Below are 13,680 nucleotides of genomic sequence, written 5' to 3'. Positions count from 1 at the left end.
AGATTACCTGTGAACTGGTGGGAGTTGTTTAGAGGGAGATTACCTGTGTAGTGGTGGGAGTTGTTTGGAGGGAGATTACCTGTGAACTGGTGGGAGTTGTTTGGAGGGAGATTACCTGTGAACTGGTGGGAGTTGTTTAGAGGGAGATTACCTGTGAACTGGTGGGAGTTGTTTAGAGGGAGATTACCTGTGAACTGGTGGGAGTTGTTTAGAGGGAGATTACCTGTGTCGTGGTGGGAGTTGTTTAGAGGGAGATTACCTGTGAACTGGTGGGAGTTGTTTAGAGGGAGATTACCTGTGAACTGGTGGGAGTTGTTTGGAGGGAGATTACCTGTGAACTGGTGGGAGTTGTTTAGAGGGAGATTACCTGTGAACTGGTGGGAGTTGTTTAGAGGGAGATTACCTGTGAACTGGTGGGAGTTGTTTAGAGGGAGATTACCTGTGAACTGGTGGGAGTTGTTTAGAGGGAGATTACCTGTGTTGTGGTGGGAGTTGTTTGGAGGGAGATTACCTGTGAACTGGTGGGAGTTGTTTGGAGGGAGATTACCTGTGAACTGGTGGGAGTTGTTTAGAGGGAGATTACCTGTGAACTGGTGGGAGTTGTTTAGAGGGAGATTACCTGTGAACTGGTGGGAGTTGTTTAGAGGGAGATTACCTGTGTAGTGGTAGGAGTTGTTTAGAGGGAGATTACCTGTGAAGGATGGGGGCAGAATGACCGTTGAGGTGGCTTGTGGGGATGTGATATGGATAAACCCAAATATCATTTATTTTCCTATAATTACTTTTAGATTAAGATTCTATTGTGTAGTAAAAATTTTAATTAATGAGAATGCCCCATTTTTAAAGTAAATTTGCTCCCCTGGGTCCTAGTTAGGTCGGGGAGGAGTAGCGACAGTTTCCCTTCCACACCGCCTGAGGAAGGGGAAAGCCCCCAAAAGCTTGTGGGATTAAAAATAAAATCGTTGGACTATAACTTGGTGTTGTAAAATTGTTTACAATTGTTAACCCCAGTCCATCACCGGCATCTCCACATTAAGACTCATAGCAACTCACCATGTCGCTCACACTCGGGAAAATGAGACTCCTTAACCAGAAGTTTACAGAGTCTATTCCTAGTCTGTGCTAAATTCACTGATTTCAGTCACGGCCGTGTTAATCCTACTATTGTTGCTCCTGGGTTAGAGAGGGGAAGATTTGGCCAGTGAGCCTTACTACAAGAACCGTGTGTACAGATGTTGGACAAGGACAGGCTCAGGTTTGGCTATGATGCTATCCACATTGAATAATTTGGTGTCACAGACCATGCAGGTTCACTTGGGTTACATATGTCAGTAAGATTCAGGAGATGAAGGGGAGAGGTGGAAATCTATTACTTGGATCTGGAGGATTCAGGGATGTAATTAGTTGGAAAGTTCTGTATTTCAAAAAAAATATTATATCACAGCAGATATTGTCATTTAAACAGCCTCCCAAGCAGCTGGTTACGCTTATTTAATTAATAGAGTATTTGAATGCTGAGGTTATTGCAGCCAGCTGATGTTTCACTCTTAGGGTTCTGACGTTGAGGTCAATTTGTTGTTCCCATTCTGGTTTATTACTGTGGGAACAGAAAGAACAATCTGTTGGGAATTATTCCTGTTTCCTGACTGTGTGGAGAAGATGTGACTGGAAGGTGTTGAGTGAGCCAGTGTTAGTCTGTGTGTGGAGCAGAGCACACAGTTAACCAGCAGCTCGAGCAGATCTATGCAAAGCTGAATTCAAAAGACAAATGCTGCTGTCGCGAGAGAGAGACAATCTGTTCATAAATCTAATTTTTTCTAAGTAATGAAACTCTTCAGTGGTTTGTTGAACCCAAAATATGACACCTGGAGAGTGCGCAAACACAATTTGATTTTGTGCTTTCAATTAATTGCAACCTTTAAAGGAGCATAACTTTACATAGATTTTTTAGCAGAACTGCCAAGAGTGGCCCCAGGGTCACTTTCCTTCTGATTCTTCCACTCCTCTCCCACCTCCCCTCAGTGGGGAATGCCTGGTCTCTGTCAACTGCTTGAGCACAACAATGTGGCTAAGATCCAAAACTTAGTGTGGGGCAGGGGAATGGGAGTATGATCACCAGATCGTATAATTGTGTAAGTTAACCACTGATGCTTCCAAAACAATGGTCCCCATAAAATTTCCCCCTCAATTTAATAAAGTTCTTTGTTAAAGTTTGGGAATAAAATTAGTGTTTCGATGACTGATGAATGCACTGTGTGGTGTGACACACAGGCCTGGTTGGTCTGCAGAGTCAGTTGGGGTAGCAGTGGGTTGGGTCAGGGGAAAGTAGCCAAGGAACCCACCGCTGTTCAGCCGCTCCGGCTGGAAAGTATGTGTGGACATGTACAGGATCGACACTTTGCCATGACGCCACTCACTGTCTGGACTCGCGCATGAAGGACTGTCACTTGGGTGGGGTACCAAAGGAATTGCTGGCGCCCAAGAAAACTGTACCCCAGCTAGAGTCAGCACCTTCAGAAGAGAAGGGGAGAAAATTGGAAACAAAAAATACCTATGTTACAGTGAACCAAACTGTAGTCATCTTAACAAAAAAAACAATTCATCAGACTACAGGCACTGCTGTGATTCAAAGGTAACCTCGTCCGACACTGGGTTTATTAATGGACCGTGCTTGCTGCGGTCAGTTTCTTTAGGTGCTTAGCAGTCAAACTTCATTAGGCACGTGCAACCTGTACCACACCGGGATTGTACCCCATTTTGGACGCAATCTAATTTCTAGGCCACTGTGTCTTAATCCCAATTTCACTTGTTACTGCAAACCAGGGTGGAATTTTTCACTGAGGGAATCCTTCTGCTCCTTGGAGTTAGATGGCTGATTAGGGGCCAATTTCTGCCACATCACGGACAGTTTTGTGCTGTGTGCTTACATCCCAAGTTGAGACTTCTCAAACTCATTTTAATTGCGATTGACACAGACAGAGACTCTCATTCCATTGGTCTGGGCCGCATTTGAATCCAGTTCACACGGGTGAAAGCAAAGTGTCATAAATTGGGCTAGATTTCACAGGCGTAGAATTCTTTGTGGTGGAGAAGTTTCTGCTTGTCAGTGATCCCAGGAATGTAAGCTGCGTTCTGAATTTGCTTACGAGTACAAAATCTGTTACAATGGAGCAAGGGTACTTTTGTACAGTTACAGAATCTGCTCAGATGAATTGAGGATTAGTGTGACATGCCAGCATTTATATTCTTGTGTTGGGTTAGCTATTTCTAAAGAGATGTATGAAAACAGCACAAAGCTATCCAGCAGATTTTTTTTCCTCCTTTAAAGTAGGATGGATCCTTCCTGTCCTGATTGACCCTGTGTAATGCTGGTTAGTTCCGGAGACCAAACTGAAGCCTTGAGTGCAGGCCGAGCACTTCCTCACAGGGAGGGAGGGGTAAATGTGAGTGACAAATTGTTCCATCCCACGCTCAGTTCCAGGTCAGTGCTGGCTGGAGTCCTTGGAACAAATTTGGAGCCTCGGCTTTCAGCTGTGGAGGGTGGGCGGTGCAGTAAGGCACAACTGGAGAAAGATGGCCCTCACAAAATAATGAAAGCAGTTTCTCCTTGATTGCCGCATTGAACCATACGGACCAGGAACGTCCCAGGTTGTGCTGAGTTAGCTAACCTCAGCTGAGGTTTACCCTGAACACCCTTGGGTTAAGGAGGGAAAAGTCAGCTGGGCCTCCTACTCCTGACTGCCATCCACTGGCCAAGGACAGTATTGGGCTTGGCTGTGATGGCCCCCATGACTGAATAGGCTTATCGTCTAGACTCACCTGAAGAATGGCCATGACTGGAAGGCATGGACATTGGTAGAACCGTAGCCCAGCAAAAGAGTCAGAGCCTTAGGGAAGGCAGAGAGAAAATTGGGGTAGGGCAGGGAGTGACTTTTTCGGTGATGATGGCTAAAGACAGCAGTCACAAAGCGGGTGGCTTTTTGAGAAGGGGAAGTCTGATTCAAGCTTAGAATCAGTCTTCCTGTGTTGCCCGACTCCTGCTCTGGCATAAAACACTCCAATTAAAAGTTTATATCTGTACAAGTTGCCTCCATTAACTCAGCAATAGCAAACCTATCTCACCATGTTGTGTCTCTCTACCTTCTGTGACCATGTTCCTAGGTGGGGAGCAACTGCACTCTGAACAGTGTTGACATGGCATATCCTGGAGGCTGCGTACATCCCAGTGGAAACACGGTGCCCTCGGACAAACTGCGTTCCTGTGCGGAAGTTCATCCAAACCCCCCAACAACTGGCTATTACCTTTAGTGACGTCCAGCCAGAAGGTCAGCTCAGGATCATCACCAGGACTGAGTGTAAAGGTGGAAGATTTCCGATGTGAATGAAGGCACTTTTGCTTTTGAAATATTACCCATTTAATCTTCTTGGTTTTTTTTGGGGGGGTGGGGGTGATGCGGTGGGGTTCCAATCCAGTATTTTTTTTGTTAAAAAATTGTGGACAAAGAAATGCATCCAGGGTGTTCATTACGAAGGAAAATGACTTGAGTTATTCTTACCCAAACAAACATGCAGCCTGCAAAATCAATTGCCTCCTACTTCCTAACAGCACTGTGGGAGAACCTTCACCACACAGACTGCAGCGGTTCTAGAAGGCGGCTCACCACCTCCTTCTCAAGGGCAGTTAGGGATGGGCAATAAATGCCGACCTCACCAGCGACGCCCACATCACATGAACGAATAAAAAAAAAACTGTTTTGCTGATTAGAAACGGTGAAAGATTTCTGCCAGCTCCTACTCGTCAGATTAGCTGATCTCCGCAGCCCTGGACTAGGAAGAGACAAGATTCAGCCAGGACTCTCCTGCTCCTGATTGCTATCCAGCTGAAAACTGTGTTGTATCAGTTGTGGCGTTCCCCCATTAATGGCCCGTTGACACTCAGGGTCTAGGTCACATTATTGAGGTACAAGAAGACCTGGGCTGGATGCCTGTGAAATTGTACCTCAGGAAGAGTCCGCACTTTTAAGAGAGGAGTGGAGGGGGATATCATTTTAAGTCAAATCAAGAAATGTCCTATGATCACCAGAGCAATTTAAAAAAAAATCAGAGACATCATGTTTCACATTTGACAGAGTAGAGGCTGCAAATGACCAAGTCTGAGCAGTATTTGAACCCTTGTGAATGCAAGTCCTATAATATTATTTTGCACAGTGATGTTTACCTATTCTTTATTGCTTCAAACAGATATACTCTACTTAGGAAAAGAAACTTGTTGAACAAGGATGATTCTGGAACTCGGGCCTTTAAGTTTTAAGAAGAGACTGTCAAAGCTGAAGTTGTATTCATTGGGGAAAGTTGTATAAAGCTCTAGTTAGACCGCATCTGGAGCACTGCGTTCAGTTCTGGGCACCGCACCTCAGGAAGGATATATTGGCCTTGGAGGGGGTGCAGCACAGACTCACCAGAATGTTACCAGGGCTAAAAGGGTTAAATTATGAGGACAGGTTGCATAGACTAGGCTTGTATTCCCTTGAGAATAGCATATTAAGGAGTGATTTAATTGAGGTGTTTAAGATGATTAAAGGAGTTTGATAGGGTAGATAGAGAGAAACTATTTCCTCTGGTGGGGAGTCCAGAACAAGGGGACATAACATAAAAATTAGAGCTAGGCCGTTCAGGGGTGATGTCAGGAAGCACTTCTTCACACAATGGGTAGTGGAAATCTGGAACTCTCCTCCGAAAAGCTGTTGAGTCTGGGGGTCAATTGAAAATTTCAAAACTGAGATTGATAGATTTTTGTTAGGTAAGGGTATTAAGGGATATGGAACCAAGGTGGGTAGATGGATTTAAAATACCAATCAGGCGTGATCTAATTGAATGATGGAACAAGCTTGAGGGGCTGAATGGCCTACTCCTGTTCCATTGGTCCGAAAGGAAGTTTGGGGAAGGGATATAATCCAGATCTTTAAAATGCTGAGGCCTCGATGACGTACATCTCAGTTGGCTATTTGACTTGGACTGCGAAGAGTTTGAAGTCAATAAGGCCCAAAGAGACAAGAGATAAGAAGAATATATTGGATATGTTGAACAAAAATAGTTATGGTTGAGATGATTAACATCTTTAAAAGGACAAGCATAAAAATCCAGTTGGTAATGAAGCTGGTGGTTCTAGGGACAGATGTAGACCGAGGTGATCTAATACTCCAAGGGACATGGTGGATCCTGTCCTTATGGAGAGGAGGAAATGGGATGTTTTCCAGAACGCAGCAGACTGTGGTTGAATAGTGGATGTATGAGGGTGGATGAAATACTCTGGAATGCTGCCTGATTATCTGTGAGGTTCAGAGAGACTTGGGGAAAATTATTTTCCTTCACAAGATTAAATGACCATGTTTCATTGTACAGAATCTGTGGTAGGAGTGGGCTTAATGTGCCGCATCGGCCTTTTTCTCAATCTAGGCTGTCTAATGTTCTTATGATGTGGAGATGCCGGTGATGGACTGGGGTTGACAATTGTAAACAATTTTACAACACCAAGTTATAGTCCAGCAATTTTATTTTAAATTCACAAGCTTTCGGAGGCTTCCTCCTTCCTCAGGTAAATGTTCAGGAGCATTTACCTGAGGATTTACCTGAGGAAGGAGGAAGCGTCCGAAAGCTTGTGAATTTAAAATAAAATTGCTGGACTATAACTTAATGTTCTTATGACCTACCTACAATGAAGTAGTAACATTCAGTTGAGGTAATAATGACCTTTGACAGCAACTGAAGTATGTAATTGTGTGTCTCCTCACATTGCAGTAAAAATATATCGAGCGTCCTTGTCTGAGGATTTGTTGATCCACCTGTTCTTGCTTCAAAACCAGGGACAAAATGTATCCCTTGTGAGTTTTTTTTTCCCAGTGAGCAACATTAAGCCATACAGATCGGAAGAATCTGTGATGACTGATCTCAGTTGGGGCACTACAATTGTCCTCTCCAAGGGAGAGGAAAAATCAACCCTGGGATCCTGCTCTTGATCACTATCCAGTGATGCCTGCTGGAAAGAATGTGTGCATAGAAATCGAGTGAGGACAGGTTGAGGTTGGCCGGGTGAGGATGGATTGGGGTTGGTCAGGTGAGAATGGATTGGGGTTGGCCAGGTGAGGACAGATTGGGGTTGGCCAGGTGAGGACAGGTTGGGGTTGGCCGAGTGAGGATGGATTGGGGTTGGTCAGGTGAGGATGGATTGGGGTTGGCCAGGTTGGGGTTGGCCGAGTGAGGATGGATTGGGGTTGGTCAGGTGAGGACAGGTTGGGGTTGGCTGAGTGAGGATGGATTGGGGTTGGTCAGGTGAGGACAGGTTGGGGTTGGCCGAGTGAGGATGGATTGGAGTTGGCCGAGTGAGGATGGATTGGAGTTGGTCAGGTGAGGATGGATTGGGGTTGGACAGATTGGAGTTGACCATCATGCCCTCTACGGTAAAAAAGCCTGATGATACTCACTGTCTAAACTTACACGGGGGAGGGGAGAAAAATTTGGGTGAAAAATCTACTCAACCGGAATGTTAGCAGCAGCACGGAACAGGAAATGACTTGATGGTATCGTTGGGGCCAATGGTCAGGCAGGTAGAAGAAGAACCTTTCCCCAAAGGACAGCTCTTTATCTGTTCAACAATTCAAGAATATTCTGAGTAAAACCCATGACTAGAATCTTGCTAGAATTCCATGGCATCGTTATCCCTGATTCTACACCTATGTTCAACGCAGAAGTCGAAGAACTTAGTAAGCTGCCTACTTTCTCTCCCCCACCTACTTTCCTGTTTAAAATTTCCTAACTAACATTTCCTGTAATTATTCTGCCAGCTCTTGCATTGGTCATATTAAAGGTACTTCTGTGGGGGATGTGGTATTGCAGTGGTCTTGACACTGACTTTTCACCTCTGGGACCTGTACTCAAATCCAGCCCAGACTGATGGGATGGAAGTGCTCTGTGCCTGCTGGCTGTAAGGTTCCTACATGAAACGAATTTGGGAGGTTTCGATTTGGTTTCTGGTAGGAACAGCACAAAACTGCTCCTAATTCAGCAGCATTCGGCACTAAATTGGCAATCGCAGTCGAAGAAACTGTAGGATGGCTTGGGTCGACGATGGAATAATGTCACACTGGTGCAGTGACCGACGTCCATCTGAAGCTGGGGTCTCAAGCAGGTTATTGGGGCTGCGTGGAAAGACCTCTATCCTGCATTCTATACCTGAGTTGGCAGTGCTTGTCGCTGAATAGAAGGTGTTCCAAAAGATCACACTTAAAAAAAAAGTCCCAGGTGTTTTTGCTGTCTTTCTCACTCATTACCAAGAGTGAGAATTGTCACCAGGGCTCAAGAGTTGAAGGTCTTTGAAAGACTTATTGCCACAATGACCAGGATGATCCCAGGTTCGCTGCCTGGTCTGTGCCAGGTTGGTTGATCTCAGCCCAGATATCAAGAGGGAAATGTTAAAACTAGCCTCAACGTTCCAAGCTTTAAGAATGGGCTCTGCTGCGATGTCTCCCATCAGTAAATTAAAACAAAAATTGAACTCCCCCAATAGCTGATTTACATGTTGAACTGCATGATGTAAAGTCCCAGCAGACATTAGATTTAGAACCAGGTTTCTCAGACATCTGCAACTGCTGCTTATAGAATTATTTTTGATTGATAACTGTGTTACAATGTGACATATTACAGAACAGTATTTAATTATTTTAAAGCTCATTTCATCAATTACTTATTTATATATGTATATTAAAATATTGCTTATCGATGCATGTATAGGAGGCAGGTGCACTGTTAATGGTTTGAGCATTCTGTGGGCAACAAATGCTTTCAAAAATAATTGATTTGCGTAAATCCGTTAAAACCCAGTAGCTCCCCCAGTGGCCTAACAAGTAAATGCATGGTTTGGTGTGTGACTGAGCCAGAGGGTTAAGGGGTGGAATTGTTATGGCACTGGACTAGCAACCTCTCAGAGGCTGTGAATTCAAATCCCATCAGGGCATGCTGTGAAATTGAATTCAATAAATCTGGTAATTTGTGAACTAGCGTCAGAAAAATGACCATGAAAAATTTGCCTTCCCCCAGAAAGAAAACACAGCCTACCTTTGCTGTGTGAGTAAACCAGACCTGTAATGAAGTGGGTTATACCTCGTTTGTCTCTGGAGCACCAGCCTTTCACTCTTCTAGTATTCAGGTTAAGCAAGATGTTTTCAAGCAGCCTCCATTTTGTAGTATTGAAGTGAAGTATCCTGGATGGTTTGCGTTAGGTTATGTAGTACGTGTGATTACGCACGGATATCCTGTACTGGTACAATGTGACTGTAAGCTTGATTGTTGGAGAGGTGACAGGCAATCGAAGGGAGAATAAAACTCTTAAAAGGTTTATAGCCTCTCCTGTGAAACTATATTGAGTTGAATAAACACTGTTCTGTTATAATACCATGAGAAGAATTCCAGAAATGTTTCTCAGAGGAGACTGGGATTCAGTTGTTCTTTATTCAGAGTCTGAACACGATCTAGAAAAGGGGACAATGTATTTATTTGTGAAAGGGGTGTCATTTTTGCGAAGTGGAATTTTTTTTTAAAACACTAAATTTAATAGGCAATCCTGTCTTCTGTTAGCAGCTCGAGGAAAGTAATGAGAATTCATGGTGTTTTTATGTTTAAGATGTCTGACCTTGTTTTGACCTGCCAATAGGGTTGCCAACTCTGGGTGGATGTATTCCTGGAGGTTTCATCACATGTTCTCCTGCCTCCAATCGCCCCGCCCAGTCAGACAGCCATTTTTCCCCATCGCCAATATTTTTATAACTAATAAATGAAGGTGTTCAAAGAAAATGGAAAAGAAACACTTTTTAATAACCCTATGATGTTTTTCCTGGGTTGTTCGCAACACTATGCAGGAGATGAATCTTTAATTCCTGGAGACTCCAGGACAATGCTGGAAGTTTGGCAACCCTATCTGACAATCTGATGGTAGCTCTATTAGTATTTGAATGTTCCATGTAGAGGTAAAATGATGGAAGTACCTTGATTTTGGATGGGGAAGAGGTTGTCACTAAGGTTTTATTAGCACATTGAAAAGCCAGTGTCCTTTAGTAAACTGTCCGCAGCATGTTCCTACAAAAGGCAAATGATACCCTCCTCAGCTTCCCAAAAAGTATGTAACTGAGCTCTAGAGACCAGGACAGCCCCAGGTTCAACCCCCCCCCCCTCCAGTGCGTGCTGGGTTAGCTGATTTCAGCCAGAGCAGCGATTAGTTGCACTACAACCAGCCTCGGCACTGCTGAGTTACGGAGGTGAAAGATTTGCAGGAGCTGCTGCTCCCGATTGCCAAGCAATGAACCTTTCTGGAAAGTGCACACGTGTGGACCTTGGGTGAGGACAGGATGAGGCTCGACTGATGGGTCCCCCTCGTGAATAACCATCAGACATGCACGGCCTAGATTCTCATGAAGAATGCCTGCTTGGGTTGCATATGGAACTGGCCCTCAGTAAGAGTCAGCAACCTTTTGGGTGTGTGAAGGGTGAATTGGAAGGGGAAGAAAAACAATTTTTTAAAAATTCAGTTATTTCCTAGGCAACAAGGACAATCAGTAAAAGTCTAAGTGTGATGACAATCAATATTGAAGTCTGACCTTAAAACATAAATATACAATATATACATATATATATATTTTGTAAATAGTGTAATGTGTGATTTCTAGATTTGCATTGAGCACACCTTGAAGCACTGCTTTGTTGAAGCTCTTTCTGGTCACAGATGTAGGTCAGTTTGGTTAGTACAGTGTGACTTTTTATTACTGTACAATGCCGATGTTTTATAGTATGACTAATTGCGGCGTATTCTGACTGTAGAATTTTAATTGTTAATAACACTTCAGAGCATCCATGGTGCCATAATGTCAACACACTGTTAGAAATAGATGGTCTGGCATTTATTTATTTTTTGTTTCATTAAAGAGCCAAGCTTTTCGCATCTGTTGAATTGAAATATGTTGTTTAGCAGACTTCAAAGTCACACACATTTATTTTACTATTAATGTGCTAACACTTGACAAGATTCATTGTAGCTTTCAAACAAAAAAGAACAATTTAATTAATGATTGCAATCTGTATGTCCCTGTTCATTGCTTGTTGAAATGTAATCTTTATTCTCCACAATAAAGAATTTGTGCAGCCACCTTGAAGTGTTAATCACACAAATGAATTTTTCTTCAAAATTTTACACCGGTTTACATATTTTGCAGTTGTACATTTTGCTGATGTATCATTTGCAAAAATCATCCATATGTTTGCATAGTTGTATTTATGACTAGCGTTGCATTGCTTTAGGATCAGAGGGCTTTGTAGCTGGAGACTAAGGGAATAGCTGGGCACATGCATTGAAGAGTTGTTCAGACTTTTCTAGTGATACTATTGGATTTAGTCACTGTTTATTTGGTACTTGGGACAGATGGAGAATCTAGTCCCATCTTACCTCTTGTGTCAGTCAACTTGGAAAAACTCCTGCCTGCCCCTGGAGAAAGCATATTTAGGTATCAGGTGAGGACAGGATTAGACTCATCCCATTGCTAGGATTAGCCTCACATTTGTGGGGCTTACTTGAAGAATGCCCCATAGTGTCCCCAGTAGAGAGGTGCTGGGGTCTTCTAATGCCCATAGAACTGTACCCCAAGATGAGTCTGTGCCTTCAGGAGTGGGGGATAAGGGGAACACATCAGGGAAAAATTGGATTAAACGTTCAGACTTTCTCCTGTACAATGCAAAAATACCATTTCCTGTTCCTTTAAAATTTTTCTTTACCTTTTAATAATTACTTTCCCCACAGTCAACAAAGTACATGGGAGTAAAAACAGAAAATGCTGGAAAAGCTCAGCAAGTCAGGCAGCATCTGTGGAGAAAGAAACAGAGTTAACGTTTCAGGTCAATGACCTTTCGTCATTTTCTGTTTTTATTTCAGATTTCCAGCATCCGCAGTATTTTGCTTTTGAAAGTACATGGGAGCTTGTATTCGCATAGCATCATGGGGCACATTTTATGCTATATAAATGCAAGATGTATTTGAAGCTTATTCATAAACTATTACAGGGTAAAGAAGAATGTTCAATGAGAGGAGCCTCGAGCCAGCACTGGAGTGAGGTGATCAGACTGATTCTGACTACGATGATGCATTGAGGGCACGTATTATGCAGGAGTCACGAGGAAAGTTTTTGAGGGTTGTCACTCTCTGAAGAAACTGATCAAAGGCAGGCTAAGAAGAATATGGTTAGATGATGTGGTAATAGAGGCCAAGTCAGGAAAGTACGGAGAGTACATGTAGAGAGCATTTCCAACGTAGATTTTCAATTTACCACCTAGGTGTAAAACAGATTTTAATGGAAATGAAATTCGGGCAGTTTCTATAACAGGCGGATCTATTCCAGAGAGAGAGAGAGAGACTGTCTGGATTTATTGCACTACCTTACTTTCCCTCTGCAATCCCTGTGGTATTGGGGCTCCCACAATTGTATTAGGTAGGGGATTCCCAGATTTCGACTCAGTGACAGTGAAGAAACAGCAACATACGTCCCAAGCCGGGATAGTGCGGAACTTGGAGGTGATGGCGTTCCACTGACATTGCTGTTCTTGTCCTTCTCGTTGGGAGAGGTTGCAGGGCTGTTGAAGTAAGCAATCTTGTCACTCTTCCAAGAAGTCTTTAGCAAAAACTGGCCAGACTATCCATTTTCCTTTGTCCCTCAGGCATGTATGCAAGAGAGCACATTGACAATATCTATGGGCTGAACCAATGCTGGCTTTGTGAGTGAAGAAGAGGATAGCTTAAAAGGAGAGATTGGGGGAGGGGTGGGAATCAAAGGGCTGAATTGGGGAGAGAGCAAACAATAGGGATGGGGAATGACAAACACAAATTAACCTAGCTAATATTGACCAGTTGTGTGGATTCATATTTGGACCTCGTAGGAAAATTCCTGTTGTTTCTTTCGAATGACGATATTGCTCCAGCCTGTGTTTCTACAGGCAAGAAATCAGCAGGTTCATTTCTAGCTGTCAACCCTAATCAAGCAGAAAGAAGAGAGAAATATATCTGCCCAGTTCAAAAAAGGCAGCTTCTCAATGAAACATTAATAACAACAGATGGTGATGGTGAATGCAGCACTTAATCATCACAGCAATCCACACATCACTGGTTACTGCATCAGCCACCTGCAACTGCAAGCTCTCTTCACATTCTCTCAGTTCTTGGCGAGCCCCAGCAAATTGTTTTGTTCAATAGCTTTAAGGAAGAAAAAAGGTAGTTCAAATCAGTATTTTTCCCTGTTTTAAGCTGTTTGTTTGGAAAGGTCAGCCTTTAGGGACATTGAATAAATTTCAGCCTCTTGGTCGCCAATATGTATCCACTAGAGTTGAGAGAAAGCTCTGTGAATTGATTTCATTTGAAGCATTTTCTAATATAACGTGAAGACATTTGGGGTTAAATCAAAAGCATCTAATGAAAAGAACAGCACTTCAATAAGTCTAACCACCTCCCCTTGAAATTCAGCAACATTACCATTGCTGAATCCCCCACCATTAACATCCTGGGAGTCACCATTGTCCAGAAACTTAACTGGACCAGTCATGTAAATACTGTGGCTACAAGAGCAGGTCAGAGGCTGGGTTTTCTGCGGCAAG

At 43.3% G+C, this 13,680-nt stretch overlaps 1 protein-coding gene across 1 annotated transcript in view; it reads left to right on the top strand.

Annotated features, from left to right (window-relative positions):
• The window catches only part of LOC137323889 (aryl hydrocarbon receptor-like), a 181,548-nt gene extending 170,357 nt beyond the window's left edge, over positions 1 to 11,191 (top strand). The window contains exon 11 of the mRNA XM_067987936.1: positions 4,162 to 11,191. Coding sequence (XP_067844037.1) covers positions 4,162 to 4,308 — 147 coding nt within the window. The 3' untranslated portion in view covers positions 4,309 to 11,191. The remainder of the gene's footprint in view (positions 1 to 4,161) is intronic.
• Positions 11,192 to 13,680: the final 2,489 nt, after the last annotated feature.

Source organism: Heptranchias perlo, chromosome 7, assembly GCF_035084215.1.
Source record: "Heptranchias perlo isolate sHepPer1 chromosome 7, sHepPer1.hap1, whole genome shotgun sequence".
In the NCBI taxonomy this organism is placed as follows: Eukaryota; Metazoa; Chordata; class Chondrichthyes; order Hexanchiformes; family Hexanchidae; genus Heptranchias; species Heptranchias perlo.
This window is presented reverse-complemented; position numbering and strand designations above follow the sequence as displayed.